The sequence below is a fragment of the Psammomys obesus genome, unplaced genomic scaffold (genome assembly GCF_907164565.1).
Source record: "Psammomys obesus unplaced genomic scaffold, mPsaObe1.curated_primary_1811, whole genome shotgun sequence".
In the NCBI taxonomy this organism is placed as follows: Eukaryota; Metazoa; Chordata; class Mammalia; order Rodentia; family Muridae; genus Psammomys; species Psammomys obesus.
This window is the reverse complement of record NW_026592710.1, coordinates 6960810-6975182: the sequence shown is the minus strand read 5'-3', so window position 1 is coordinate 6975182 and position 14373 is coordinate 6960810. Positions and strand designations below refer to the sequence as shown.

At 58.7% G+C, this 14373-nt stretch overlaps 1 protein-coding gene across 4 annotated transcripts in view; it reads left to right on the top strand.

Moving 5' to 3' along the window:
* Casz1 (castor zinc finger 1) overlaps nt 1–13645 on the top strand; it is a 143932-nt gene extending 130287 nt beyond the window's left edge. For all 4 annotated transcript variants that reach the window (XM_055615185.1, XM_055615187.1, XM_055615186.1 and 1 more), the window contains 10 exons: nt 1880–2012; nt 2258–2321; nt 3485–3639; nt 3737–3859; nt 4725–5063; nt 6492–6690; nt 7461–7632; nt 9351–9502; nt 9605–9746; nt 12234–13645. In XM_055615185.1, the coding sequence (XP_055471160.1) occupies nt 1880–2012; nt 2258–2321; nt 3485–3639; nt 3737–3859; nt 4725–5063; nt 6492–6690; nt 7461–7632; nt 9351–9502; nt 9605–9746; nt 12234–13336 (2582 nt within the window). In that variant the 3' untranslated portion in view covers nt 13337–13645. The remainder of the gene's footprint in view (nt 1–1879; nt 2013–2257; nt 2322–3484; nt 3640–3736; nt 3860–4724; nt 5064–6491; nt 6691–7460; nt 7633–9350; nt 9503–9604; nt 9747–12233) is intronic.
* Nucleotides 13646–14373: the final 728 nt, after the last annotated feature.

Below are 14373 nucleotides of genomic sequence, written 5' to 3'. Positions count from 1 at the left end.
TGTCCGCCCCATCCAAGCAGCTGCATCTCCTACCCAGCAGCCCCTTCTCTTTGCCTCTTCTCTGTCTCCATCCTGTTGGGTTTCTCTTTGGGGGTCCCTCATTTTGGCCATGCACCCAGGGACTTTGTGCCTCTGCTTCTCTTCACTTGGAGCCTGTCAGTAGTCCCTGTCTCTGAAGGCTTGGGTGTTCTCATGGCGCCAGGTCTCGCTGGCTCTGTCACCAGCGAGTCCCTGAGCAGAGCTCCCCCAGGCCACCTCGTCTCTTGGGTCTTCTCTAGTTGACACAGAGTGGAACAGAAGCCCAGGGAATAGGCCTTTCCATCCCACACCCGGACAGCACCCAGGCCAAGCGATGACTCTCGGGTCTCTCCCCTTGTCTCCCTCTCTCTTTCTCTGTTCTTCCTTTTTCTTTGGAAGGTGTTTGTTTGTTTGTTTGTTTGTTTGTTTGTTTTTCCTGTTTTCCCTGCCCCTATTCCTCAGAGGGTAGTCAGTGCTATTTGGATTCCTGGAAAGAGTTCAGCTCACACCTGGGCTATGGCTCCTTTCGTTTAGTCATTCAACAACCACTGGTGCTTACCCAGAGTACCTGGCTGGCTGTTTGCTGAGCTGCATGATGAGGACAGAGAGAAAGGCCCTCCCCTGTAGAGCTGGTGAGGCAGGGAGAGAGATCTGTGCCCAGGCATAGCCTCAGCAGCCTGGCTGCCCAGGCTTCCTGCTCAGCTCCCATCCAAAACCCTTTCAGACACAGCCAAGGCTGAGGGTGCAGACCCCTCTCATCCCACCTCTTGAGGATCTTAGTTGGCGAAGGGAGCTGGGCTTTTCCTCTGGAGCCCACGGTAGGATAAGTGACTTCCGGAGCTACTATAGTGTGGACTCCCGAGGACTGTTCTCTCGTGGGGTCGTGGCCAGTCCGGAAGCCCTGTCTTCCATTCCAAGCGTGGGAGGAGTCCTGCAGGTAGAGCCACCAGACTCTTCAGGCTACCAGACTCTCAGGTCATTTCTTTTCCCTGGAAAAATCTCTCCCCTTCATCCTCCCCCAAAAAGAAAGGTCAGGTAAAGGGGAGGGGAGCTGTTTCCCTTTTATTTTTAATAAAATGTCACTTGCGTCTGTGGAGCAGCTCTGTAAGTTGTAGTGCCTTGGGGCAAATTAATATTTCAGTCACTTGGGGATTGTGGGGAGCAAGGCTCACTGGACACCATTCTGTCAGCAACTTCCTTTGCCCCTGCCCCGTCAGCCTCCTGTGGCCTCTTCCACAGAGCTCCCCTTGCACCGGTCAGGCATCCAGGGTGGGCCGCAGTCTCTGCCCTGGACAGCTTGACAGACAGACGAGGTCACATAGATTGAACCACCCTGATTGGCCGTCAGCCTGGATAGCCCTGACACAGCAGATGCCCTCCTCAGGCATGCTCAGTGCAGACAGGGCTGTCGCCTCGGTAACAGTGGGCAGGGACTGCGGAGGGGCCGCTCCCAGTCCAGATCTGCCACTTTCCCTCAGCATTAACAGAGTCTTTAATAAAAGCTTAAGCGGCAGCCCCACAAATCGGCTGTGACAGTTGGTAGAGGAAATGAAGGGCCCCTGTCCCCGCCCAGGCCCCCTCCGCAGCCTCCCGCTCTCCTCCTCCAGGAGGCCCTAAGCCAGGACAACTTTGACATAATTTTGCAATAATTATCACTTGAAGAATTGCCACACAGGGGCACACGTCGCAAGTGATCTCGTCATCGGGAAGAATCGCTGACCAGCAGCCAGTCCTCCCGGGGGCCCCGCCTATGCGGCCCACTGCCCTTCCTTGGGGTTTGGAGGAGTGGGGGCACTAGAGTTTGTTTGTGCTGATGTGAAACCTGAGCCCCTCTGACCCCATCTTCCCCCCTCCCCCGCAGGAAGTGGGCAGCAGCCCACCCCCACCAAGTTCCCCCAGGCCCAGGCGAAGCAGGAGCCTGACAGTGCTGGCACCCCAGGCCCCCACGAGGCCTCCCAAGACCGCAGTCTAGACCTGACTGTGAAGGAGCCCAGGTGAGGCAAGGCCGGGGAAGCGCCTGCAGGAGCTGGCCTGGGCCCCAGAGAGGTGGCCTGGGCCCGCAGCTCTCAGTTGGCCCCGGGGACCAAGCTGAGCTCCCCCGTCCAGGGTTCACTCTGGCACTGAGCAGATGCAGCAGAATGGAAGCCTCAGAGCGCTAGGCTGACTGGCTGGGAGGGAAGGGCCTCTGGGCCTGGCCCCTTGGATGTCTGAGTTGAAGCCCTTGGTTTGTGTGTTCTAGTAATGAATCAAATGGCCACGCAGTCCCGGCAAATTCATCTCTTTTATCCTCGCTTATGAATAAGGTAAGAACCATCCATCACACGCCTCCCATTCCCCCACCCAGAGAAATTAAAGCTGTGCTGGGGGGCTGGGGGGATGTGTTTGTTTTTTAATGTTTTCCCTCTAATAAGATGAGTTTGTACCATTTAAATTTTGAGGCCATTTTTCATCGAATATAATTTCAGAGCCACTGCTTACAAATTAATTTAATGAACTGGCTGAAGAAATATATTTCAGCCACTGACACCTTTTTTCCCCTTCGGATAGAAGGCTCCAAAAGCTTTTCCAGAACCCTCTAACTTCTCTGGCCCTCAGTTATTAATGTTATTTATTTATTTTATGTATTTTTGTTTGTTTAAAAAGGGGTGGGGGAGGGGAGGCTAAATTGGGAGCAAAGCATCAATTTCCACTTTTCGGCTTGAGTAATGGTCTCGGACGCCTTCCGGAGAGGTCGCTCCAGAACATTTATTTTAAATAATGCAGGGTCTTTGTAAATTATACATCATCTCAAATATATTTTCCCCTTCACATGATAAATTTGACTGCAGCAAGATTAATTTGGTTACTGTACACAAGCGACTGGGTTGAAGAGGGCGCTGGGTCTGGACTGGACCTCATGTGGTGGGTGGGTTCCAGCTGGGCAGCATCAGTGGAGAGGCCCTGCTGGCCGCCCTCTCCTGGTTGCTCTCTGGCTGTCCTTTGCCCTCCTCCGGTCGCTGCCCCGTTCCTTCCCCAGGAGCCCACTGGCTCCCTCCCCCACCAGCAGCAGCAGCGGACATGTTTGATCTTACCCTATGAGGCTGTCTCATCCTCCTTTGCGTGGCTTTTATTCTCAAGAAATCCATAGGGGTTCGCCCCCCCCCCCACACACACACCATCCCTTCTCCTGCATTTCTTTTTAATACCTCCTGGCAGGAGAATAACAAGGGAGCAGCCAAGTCTAGGGAAAGGTGGGCCGCAGTGTGCATCCTGAGCAGCCACCTCAGCGTGAGTGATGATGGCTGCAGCAGCAGGCTAGCCCGTTACCTGAGGCCCTGCCTCCAGGAACCAGAGCTGCAGGCTTTCAGATGGGCCTCCTCTCTAGCCACAGCCAAAGGCGTCTGTGTGTCCCCTGCTCCCAGCCCCACAGGGCTCAGGCATTGTCCACGCTGAGGCCCCAGCTCCAAGCTCGCCTCTGTCCTCACAGATGTCTCAGGGCAACCCCAGCCTCGGAAACCTGCTGAACGTCAAGACGGAAGCGGAGGGGAGCCCCGCCGGGGAGTCCTCGCCTTTCCTGGGCAAGGCTGTGAAGACGCTAGTCCAAGAGAAGCTGTCAGAGCCCTGGAAGGTCTATCTCCGCAGGTGAGGCCTCTGCCAGAGGGCTATGCTCTCACCCACCCTGGTGGCCAGGGTCCCACCTCTTACTGAGACCCTCTAACTGGTGAGCTCCTCTGAATAGGTTTGGTACCAAGGACTTCTGTGACGCCCAGTGTGACTTCCTCCACAAGGCCCATTTCCACTGTGTGGTGGAGGAGTGTGGCGCGCTTTTCAGCACCCTGGACGGGGCCATCAAGCATGCAAAGTGAGTCTCTGGGAGGGGGGACGGTGGGGGTGACCCTTAAAACAGCCCCATCTGTGCTAGGCCGTGGGCCTGGCGGGGGACGGAGGTTGAGCAAGGCCTCTAGCCACTCTCCAAGAAATATCCCACTGCAGTGGTCAGCAGGCCACACCGAGTTCTTCATAGGTGCTACCCCAGGAAGGCAGCAGGCTTCCCTCAGTGTGGACCACCAGCTGCTCCCCGCCAGACCTAGTGGGGCCAGCTACCCCGCATAGCCCCCTGAAGAGTGTTGAGAAAGGCCAAAGCCCAGCCGGAATGATTCAGTTTGGACCCAGGAGAGGCATCCTGGATGCGGGCCTTTCTAGCACCATGTGACGCCTGTATCTTTCCTTTGACCTAATGAATTGCAGTAACTTTGTGATTTCCATAGAGTTAAAAACGCAGTGACAACCGCGCTGCATGTAACAGCACTCAGAACTTTTCTAGGTTCCTCAGCAGGCTTTCCTCTCCATCTGCTGCACCAAAGCCTACCAAACACTTGAAGCCCAGAGCACCCCCTTGAAGGGAGGGACCTGAAGAGACAGGCCTACCCTCTCACACACAGCCCAGGTGTATTGAGGAGCTCAGGGCACAAGTCGGCAGTACGTGGAATTAGATGGAGTTAGGGTCTAGCCCAGGTTCAAAACGATAGTGGGACCGACAGTTTTTTCTGCCCAGGTAGGGTCGTGGGAGACCTCCAGAGTGCATGCTGGGAATGAGGTAGGAACACTAGGCTCCTGAGCTGTGATAGGTCACATGAGGTGCCAAGTGTGCGCAGACAGGGAAGGGCTGTCCTGGCAGTGGGTCCTCTTGATTGATGTCCTGAGACGCCCTCCTCTGCCTCTCATAGCTTCCACTTCCGGACGGAGGGAGGAGCAGCAAAGGGAACCACGGAGGCTTCCTTCCCAGCCTCTGCTGCCGAGACCAAACCTCCCTTGGCACCCTCGTCCCCACCGGCACCTCCTGGCACCATGGTCCCTGGGCCTTCTTTGGAGGGACCCACTCCCAACCCAGTCTCCGTGCCCTCCACTCCCACCCTGCTCGCCTGGAAGCAGCTGGCTTCCACCATACCCCAGATGCCTCAGATTCCCTCGTCAGTGCCTCACCTGCCCACTTCGCCCCTGGCGACGACATCTCTAGAGAGCGCCAAGCCTCAGGTCAAACCCGGGTTCCTCCAGTTCCAGGACAAGTGAGTCCCTCCGGGAGGGACTGTCCCTGTGGCTTGGGAGTGGGTGTGGCCAGCGCAGCAAGGAGGCTGCCCCTCACCCTGCAGTTACCCTGGCTGTCCCCAGCCGCTGGGACTTAGCCTTCCGGCTGTACATTTTTACTGAGCAGCCAGTGGGTGGGGGATGAGCATGCTAGTGGCCTTAGCCCCAGTGGTCCGTGGGGATCCTGCAAGGACTGGCTGGGGTGAGCTGGGTATGGTGGTTCCTCAGGAAACTTCCTGGTCTTACAAAAAGGGTATGTTCCCTCTGGTCCACCTTGCTGGCCAGCTCTGTGGTGCATACCCAGGCTGAGTCAATAGGGCATGGAAGTCGAGGGTGGGAGCAGGGCCTAGGCCCCTCAAGGCCCACACAGTGGTCAGGGGTGGAAGGGACCTTCTTCACTTCATGGTGGTGGTTTCTTGCGGCGAGAACGGTGACTTTGTATCATAAAGTGTGTGGCTTCCTGTTCTCAATAAAAAGTAATAAATTGCATTATTTATACCACCTGAAAACAGCTGTCCTCCCTCTCTGAGCACCTGGGGCTGGGCCCGTGACATGGAAGGGTACAGTGCTCTCTTGTCCTCTCCTGTTTCCCAGACTCCCATCCCTTCCCTGACACGGTAGCCTCCTTAGCTTCCCGAACCTGGCGAGAGTGCCCACCGTGGGTCCAGTCTCTGGAGACCACATCTCTCCACAGCCCTCTGTAGCCTGGAGGCTCCCAGCCATGGCTGCAGCTCCCTGGCACTCAACCCTCATAGACACTAGTGGGCGGCCCAGCTCTTCCCCACACATCAGCACCCCCCCCCCCCCGGCCCCTGTCACTCCCCAGGCTCCTGTGTTCTCTGGTAGGTGGGCACGGTAGGCCCCAGTTGACCCTGCGATGTCCCAGCAGCTGTGAGCCCTAGCAGGAACTGACACCAGGTGCATGTCACCACTTGCTCACACCCCGCAGTAGTGGCACTTCCTGGTAGGGCTGCCCACCCATCTGCAGTCTGTCAGTCAGCCACATCCACGCAGTGCCATGTCTTGCCAGCCAAGCCCTTGCTGGCACCCAGCCAGGACTGGCAGCGCTAGCCATTATTTTTATGCCCAAGAAGTTATTGCAGTCCTCTTATCTCTCTAATCCTGAGGTGTGGCCTTGGAAACTACATGTCCCAGCATGCACTGCTCTGAGCACCCTGCATATGGCAATCCCCATGTACCAGGCAAGAGTTTCCAAAAGGAGACAGGGATGCATGCTGGGATCTGTAGTCTCTAGCTGAGTCTTCGCGATGAGCAGGAGGGCGGCCCCCTGCATTCCCCTTGACTACACCCCTGGTGACTGAGAAGGGAACCCTAACACAAGCCAAGTGAGGACATTCGTGGGAGGGCTTGGGATGCCAATGACCTTCTGGGCTGTGGTTTTCTTCTAGCGATCCATGCCTGGCCACGGACTGCAAATATGCCAGCAAGTTCCACTTCCATTGTCTCTTCGGGAACTGCAAGTACGTCTGCAAGACCTCGGGCAAGGCTGAGTCCCACTGCTTGGACCACATCAACCCCAGTAACAGCCTGGTGAATGTGCGAGACCAGTTTGCCTACTACTCTCTGCAGTGTCTCTGTCCCAACCAGGTCAGTGAGGCGGGGCGGGGGAGGCTCAAGGCCCAGGGCGAGCTCCTCCTGGCAGAGACTCGCTTTTCACACCATTTTTAAGTTGGCCTGCACCAGCCACTGGAAAGGACACTTACTGTCTGCCCTCAGAGCCCCTAGAGGCCGTTGGGCAGGGTCCAGCCCAATGCTCAGTTAGTGAGGGCTGCCATTTCAGGCCTAACTAAATGCCAGCGGAGGCTAAATGCTATCCCAGCCACTGTGTGCTTGACACCATCCACACCCATCCTGGAAATAGCTAGATGCCCCTTTCCCCAGAGGCCTAGAATTTTAAAATAGGCACGATGGGTAAAGAAATCGACTAGTCTATGCCTAGGCAGAAAAAGACAGATCAGGTTCACTTCAAAGGCCTAGTCTGGAGATTGGTAGGCTGCGTGAGTGGTCTGAGTGTACAGAAAAAGACTCCTACGATGGGGTTAGTGATGTCTAACTAGGTTTGGGCATACAGAAAAGAGGACTGAGGTAGATTAAGTGATGTCTGCCTAGGTCTGGTCATGCAGGGACAAACTTGAAAATAGATTAGTGATGTCTGCTCTGGCTGTGGCATTAGCAAAGAGCCAGGATTACCAGGTCGGATGACTTAAAGAAGTGACAAAGCGGACAGACTGCTTTACGCAACTGTCTTCTAACTCTGTGCATGGAAGAACGCAGTCGCAAAGCTTCCACAGCCCAGAGACAGCAGCTCACGGATGTCACTGCCTGTCCTGACACACCTACCCCTTGCCTCCCTGCAGCACTGTGAGTTCCGGATGCGCGGGCACTACCACTGCCTGCGGACGGGCTGCTACTTTGTCACCAACATCACCACCAAGCTTCCGTGGCACATAAAGAAGCATGAGAAAGCCGAACGGCGGGCCGCCAACGGGTTCAAATACTTCACGAAGCGCGAGGAGTGTGGAAGGCTAGGTACCTGAGGCCAGGGGTGGGCAGGGACTTCCGGTAGGCTGCACGGCGGCTCTGACCTCTGGGGTCCTGGGCCACCTTTCCAGGAGCTCATTCCTGCCACCCCCAGCCCCATGATGTGTGAAAGATGTGGCAGATGTCATTCTCCGGGTGTGGTCCATCAGGTTGTAAAGCATTCTGATGTTGAGCAGGTCCTCCTGCCCGGACATCCCAGGAAGATGGTAAGGGTGGCCCTAAGCATTGGCCCCGCCCCAGGACAACACCCTGGGGTCGCACCCTGGCATCGAGAGCTCGATTGCAGCTGCATCCCTGCCACCCAGGGCTCGGCTGCTCTTGATTAACTTTTCACAATGAGTGAACAAATAAGACCTAGCCATCCCGTGAGCTCTTTCGTTTTGAGGACTTTTTCCAAAAGGAGCTGAGGCTGCTCATTTGTTCATCCAGCTCAGTTATTTATTTACTTTTTTTTTAATATATATTTTATTTATTTATTATGTATACAATGTTCTATCTGCATATACACTTGCATGCCAGAAGAAGACACTGGATCTTATTCTAGATGGTTGTGAGCCACCATGTGGTGGCTGGGAATTGAACTCAGGACCTCTGGAAGAGCAGCCAGTGCTCTTAACCTCTGAGCCATCTCTCCAGCCCTTATTTACTTTCTTAGGCCTTTAGCATATGCTTGCAGGTAAACTGAGTGCCAGAAGCCTACAGTCAAGTACATTAGGGGCTCTGCTAAAGTACACTGAGCAGGAGACAGGCCATCCGGGTTTCTGAGCTCGGCGGCAGGTGTCTCCTGGTGCCTCTCCAGGCCAAGGCACTGGGGGCCCCAGTAGGGAGGAGCCCCAGGCCTGCAGGCAGAGGGCTCAAGAAAGGGCAAATCTCTGTGGACCTGCAGATGTGGGCAGGAGTCCCCTAGGAATAGAGCAGAAGCCGGGTGGTGGGGAGTGGCAGGCGGAGAGACAGTGCCTGCAGGCTGGGCCTCTCCTGGCCCCGAGGTCATGGCGGCAGGGCCTTGGGGGAGTCCATGCAGGCTGCTGCCAGCTGTATTCTGACCCCTCCGTGGGTGAGGGCTGAGACACTCCAAGTTAACTGCCAGAAGAGAGGGAACACAAACCTTTCCTTCAAGTGTTAGCTCAGGAAGGCTCCGTGGCCCGAGGAGGGCCAGTAACCAGAGCGACAGGTGCCCACACCTGGTGCCCCTGCTGTGGCAGGCTCGGCTTACAGCTGTCAGGGAATTCTGGAGTTGCCCTTATTTACTCAACTTTTGGTGGTTTGGGTAGTAGCTGGGGCCAAACAAAGCTGGGAGATGACATAAGACACCTGGCCAGCCGGGTACCATGGCAACGGGCAGGCCCTCGCCTGCCCTTAGCTGATGCCATTTCAGTCCTGCGTGCTCTATTTGTTCTCAGCCTAGAGCAAAGAAGGACTGGGGGTGGAGGCCAGCTGACCAGCAGTCTGAAACAGCGCGGCTTGCAGAGAGGGCCCGGAAGGCCCTCTGCCCCGAAGCTGTGGCTTCTCAGTGAATGGTGCCACGTGCCCCCAAGCAGGTCAGAGGGGAGGCCAGGGCTAGACAGCCAGGCAGGCCTGAGCTTCCCGGGATGAGCTGGCAGCAGGTATTTCCTCAGCGAAAGGACATTTTCCCCAAACGCCATCTGCCCATGAGCCACAGCACGCGCTGCCCGGGGAGGCTCACGCCGGTGTGCTCACACCCACAGGCTGCAAGTACAACCAGGTCAACAGCCACTTCCACTGCATCCGGGAAGGCTGCCAGTTCTCCTTCCTCCTCAAGCACCAGATGACCTCGCATGCCCGGAAGCACATGCGGAGGATGCTGGGCAAGAACTTCGACCGCGTGCCCCCGTCCCAGGTGAGAGCGAGGCCGGGTGGCCCACCAGGCGCAGGCCGTGCTGCCCGCGCTGCCTGCGGAGCCCTCGGGCCACTTCGTCAGGGCCCCTCTCCTTCCTTTCAGGGTCCGCCAAGCCTGATGGATGCCGAGACGGACGAGGGCGTGGATTACACTGGCTGCAGCCCTGGTGCCGCGTCCTCCGAGTCCTCCACCATGGACCGCAGCTGCTCCAGCACCCCCGTGGGCAATGAGAGCACCGCAGCAGGTGAGGGGCCCAGGCCCGGCCCTGTGAGGCTTTCGTGGGACAGAAGGTTGACAGCCAGGTGGCCTGTATGACATGGGTCATTGAAGCCCCTCCTGCCATTCTGCCCACCTCCCTCCTGTCATCCCTCCAGGTCACTTCAGTTTCCCCAGAGAGGGACCAGGGCTTGTCCCATAAGCCCCTGAGAAAACAGCCTAGCCCTGTGCCAGCCCTCCTACTGGCCTCAGTCCCAGCCTCCATCCAGAACCCAGGGCCCCGAGAGGCTCTGCCTCCCGGCCCTGTCCTCACCAAGGCCCTCACTGGACACCTGGTGCCCTCTGTGACCTCTGCCCACACTGCATCTACCGGCCTGTCTCCTCTGGCCCTTCCTCCCCCTCTTCTTCGTCATATTTCTCTGCTCATCTCTCCACATATTTCCATACTGCACTTGCTGTAGCCATTGGGTTTCTCATTTGGCTTCTTTTTGTTTGTTCTCTGTTTTGTTTTGTTTTTCTGCTTCTCTCCACCCTCTCCAGGCTGTCCGGTTCCTCCTCCTCCTCCTCTTCCTCCTCCTGCTGTGGCTGGTGATGAGGCTGCTCGCGGGGCTGCACCGCCCACCCTGACTCCATCCTTCCCACCGGCTGTGCTCCGGCCAGCCCTCCCCCCCCTCCCATGCCTCTTCTCTCCGTCCTGTCTGTCATACTCTCTGCTCAGTGCCACACTCGGAGCCAGCCGGGGCCTGGCCCGCCCCGTCAGCAGCCCGCCCAGCTTCCCGCCCATCACAGCCACTCCAACTCCAGTAAAAAGCGAAGCCCCCCTAGTTCAGGACGCTGCAGGTAACTCACACGTGCCTTCTTGCCAGTGTCTGTCACCCCGACTGGACCCTTTGCTGTGGCCAGCAGAGTCAAGGCCATGGCTACCCCACACCCCTAACAGCCGAATACCTTAGACAACAGACTGCCATGCCAGGGGCCAGGGGCCTGCCGGGTGACCTGTGAGGTCCTTGTCCTCCTTGGCCCTGTGAGGGCAGAGCCCGCTGCTATTCTCCGTTCACTTGGGAGCTGCCCAGGTCCAGGGGGCTCTGATACTGGTTTGAGCCTCTCCCCTTTTCCAGAGCTAGACAGGGAGAAGAACCCTTTGGAGCCTTCAGGCTCACCCAGTGCTCAGTGGTACACAGATAGCCCTCGCCATCCCTGCCCCGCGTCCAGTGCCCTGGTGGGAATGGTGTGCTTGCCCTCCTCCATGGGTGGACATCCCTCAGGTCTCCGTCCACCCACTCCTGCTTCATGTTGTGACTCAGCCCAGGAGCTGGGCCATCACCAGGGATGGTGGCCCTGAGCAGGGCAAAATTAATTCAGCCCACTGAAAGCTGCTGCCAGCATAACCAGGCAGAGGCCCGAGACTTCAAGCTGCAGTGCTCTGTCCCCCTCCTCCCACACACACACACCGATTTTCAGACCTGAGCTGCCCCCTTGCCCTTGCCTGGATGCTCTTTGCCATCCCAGCCCTTGCTTCCTCTTCATCTGTCAAGCACGAGTGACTGGGTCTTCTTTTCGGTATACTAGTGCAGAATTTTGAAGGCACAGTGACAGGGAGCCAGGCATCCTGGGATGCCTCCGTCTGCCTGGGCAGGGCCAGGCCTGGCCTCTTCTGAGTGATGGAATGCCAGGGCTGGCTGCCTCTTCCTCAGTGCCTGTAGCCAGCAGGCAGCAGCTGGAGGGGTATTCAGGGGCTTCCCAGAAAGACACAGAGAAGCCTGTGGTCACAGCCTCCCCGATCCTTGAGAAACAGGCTAGGGCCAGGTTGGCTGTCAGAGAGCCCAGTTCCCTCCGAGCTGCTGAGTTCAGGCCTCAGGAAGTGCTCTGAACAGAGAGGGCAGCAGAGCCTCTTCATGTTTCCCAGGTCCAGGCCAGGCAGAAAAATCCAAAACCTTAAAAGAAACTTCTGGTATCAAGAAGATGCTCCCAGGGGCAGAGCTACAGCCCCACAAGGCCTTAGGGCACTCAGCATCCCTGCTGCCAGGAGGCAGGTCCCCTGCACAGAAGCAAGCAGGCAGCCGGAGACTGGATAGCTGGCAGGAAGGGAGCCAGCCTGTCCCTCATTAGAGGCAGGCGTGTGATGGCGTCCTGGCCTGGGTCCAACTTGGGTAATTACACTCTGCCGACCTAGATTCCCAGCTTCCCCTTCAGCTTCAATTAGCGCTGGGATGTGTCCTCACTTCCCACCCAAACTGGCCAGGAAGCAGCCACCACATCCCGGCAGAGCGGCCACCCGGGATCCTGCAGACCTGGAAGTCAGGGGAAGCCTGGGACTCCCTGCCGCTCCCCAGGGGGCGGCGGGAGAGGCGCCCTGCCAGGGGGGAAGCCGGGGCGTCGTTCCTAAGAGGTGTCTGCTGGCCACCGCGCCAGACTCGGGGCCCCGTGTGGGTGTGGCCCTGGGAATGGTGCCCATGTGGGCACTGCTGCCAAAAGGGCACCCCTTCCACGCTGACCTCTCTCCGCCCCTCCCTAGGGAACACCATCTCCATGCCGACGGCCTCAGGGGCTAAAAAGCGCTTCTGGATCATCGAGGACATGTCTCCCTTTGGCAAGCGGAGGAAGACGGCCTCCTCTCGGAAGATGCTGGACGAGGGCATGATGCTGGAGGGCTTCCGGCGCTTCGACCTCTACGAGGACTGCAAGGACGCGGCCTGCCAGTTCTCGCTCAAGGTCACCCACTACCACTGCACGCGGGAGAACTGCGGCTACAAGTTCTGTGGGCGCACGCACATGTACAAGCACGCGCAGCACCACGACCGCGTGGACAACCTGGTGCTGGACGACTTCAAGCGCTTCAAGGCCTCGCTCAGCTGCCACTTCGCCGACTGCCCGTTCTCGGGCACCAGCACGCACTTCCACTGCCTGCGCTGCCGCTTCCGCTGCACCGACAGCACCAAGGTCACGGCGCACCGCAAGCACCACGGCAAGCAGGACGTGATCAGCGCCGCCGGCTTCTGCCAGTTCAGCTCCAGCGCCGACTGCGCCGTGCCCGACTGCAAGTACAAGCTCAAGTGCTCGCACTTCCACTGCACCTACCCGGGCTGCCGCCACACGGTGGTGGGCATGTCGCAGATGGACTCGCACAAGCGCAAGCACGACAAGCAGGAGCGCGGGGAGCCCCCCGCCGCCTCGCCGGGCGCTCCCGTCGGCCTGGACGGCTCGCTCTCGCTGGCGGCCGAGCAGGGCTCGCTGCTCTTCCTGCAGACGGCGGCCGCGGGGCTGGGCCTGCTGGGGGACGCGGCGGACCCCGGCCCGCCCGCCGCCGCGCTCGGGCCCCGAGACGGGCCTGCGGCGCCCGCCCCCGCCCCCGCCCCCGCCGCCGCCGCCGCCGGGGAGTCCTCCCAGGAGGACGACGAGGAGGAGCTGGAGCTGCCGGAGGAGGAGGCCGAGGAGGACGACGAGGAGGACGACGACGACGAAGAGGACGACGACGAGGAGGAGGAGGAGGACGACGATGACGACCTGCGCACCGACTCGGAGGAGTCGCTGCCCGAGGCTGCGGGCGAGGCGGGCCCGCGGACCGCGCTGGCGGCCCTGGCTGGGCCCGGCCCCGCGCCCGCCGCCGCGTCGCCCTAGCCGCGCCGGCCCCCCGAGGAGCGCTCTGGAGGCGACCCCTGTGCACAGCCCCCGCCGCGCCGCCCCGGGGAGGGAGGCGCCCTGCCCCGCCGGTGCTTCCGGACCCCCGGTCCGTCTCAGGGCAGAGGCGGGGACCCCCTGGTGCTCCGGGCGCGCCCTCCCGGCCCGCCCCGCGGGTGTTCAGGGAACAGCAGGTGCTGTGTCCGGGCGGCCTCGCTGACCTGCGTTCCTCCCGGCCCCACCCCCGCCCGGGGGCTCCCGCGGGGTCACCGGGTTGGGGGCAGCAGGCGCCGGTAGCATCTGGCTTTCCCCCCCCCCCCCCGCCGGCGACACCCCCCCCCCCCCCCCCGGGGGAGGGTCGCCGAAGACGGTCGGCCTCAGCCGGTGACACTGCAGACACGAGGAGGGACCGGCCGCGAGCCCGCGCGCCTGCGCGCCCGCCTCCCAGCCGAGGGCTGGCGACGGCTGGGGACGGCTGGGGAGGTCAGGCGCCAGCCCACCCGCCAGCGAACCGAGCGTGGCCAAAGCAGGCACAGCGGCCGGGCCCGGAGGCCGAGGGTCCCCAGCACTCTGGTGCAAGCAGGAAGGATGCGACTGTTTTTGGCTTTAATAATCAAAATAGAAAAAAAAAAAAAAACAAACCCAAGAAAGTTGTACAGTATTTTTTCCTGTAAAGGTTATTATTCTACATAGAACAAAAAGAGAAGAAGGGGGTTTAAAAAAAAAAAGAAAGAAAGAAAAAAGCAGGTGGGTGCAAGAGCGCTCCAGACCAGCCCTGGGATCGGGGACCTGAGTGCAATTTCTCCTGTGGAATTGTTTAGCATTTATTTTAGCGGCCTCGTTCGGGGCTTTGTCTTCACACTAGCACTGATGGGGGCTGCGTGATTCCAACTTTTAACTTGAATTTTGTAGAGACGAGGAAAAAAAAAAAAGACTATTCTCTTGATACAAGTTTTGTAGCTAATTTAACATTTGAGGGTTTTTCTGTTGGTTATGCGTGTGGCTTTATAGGGCTTTTTTTTTTTTTTCTTTGTTTC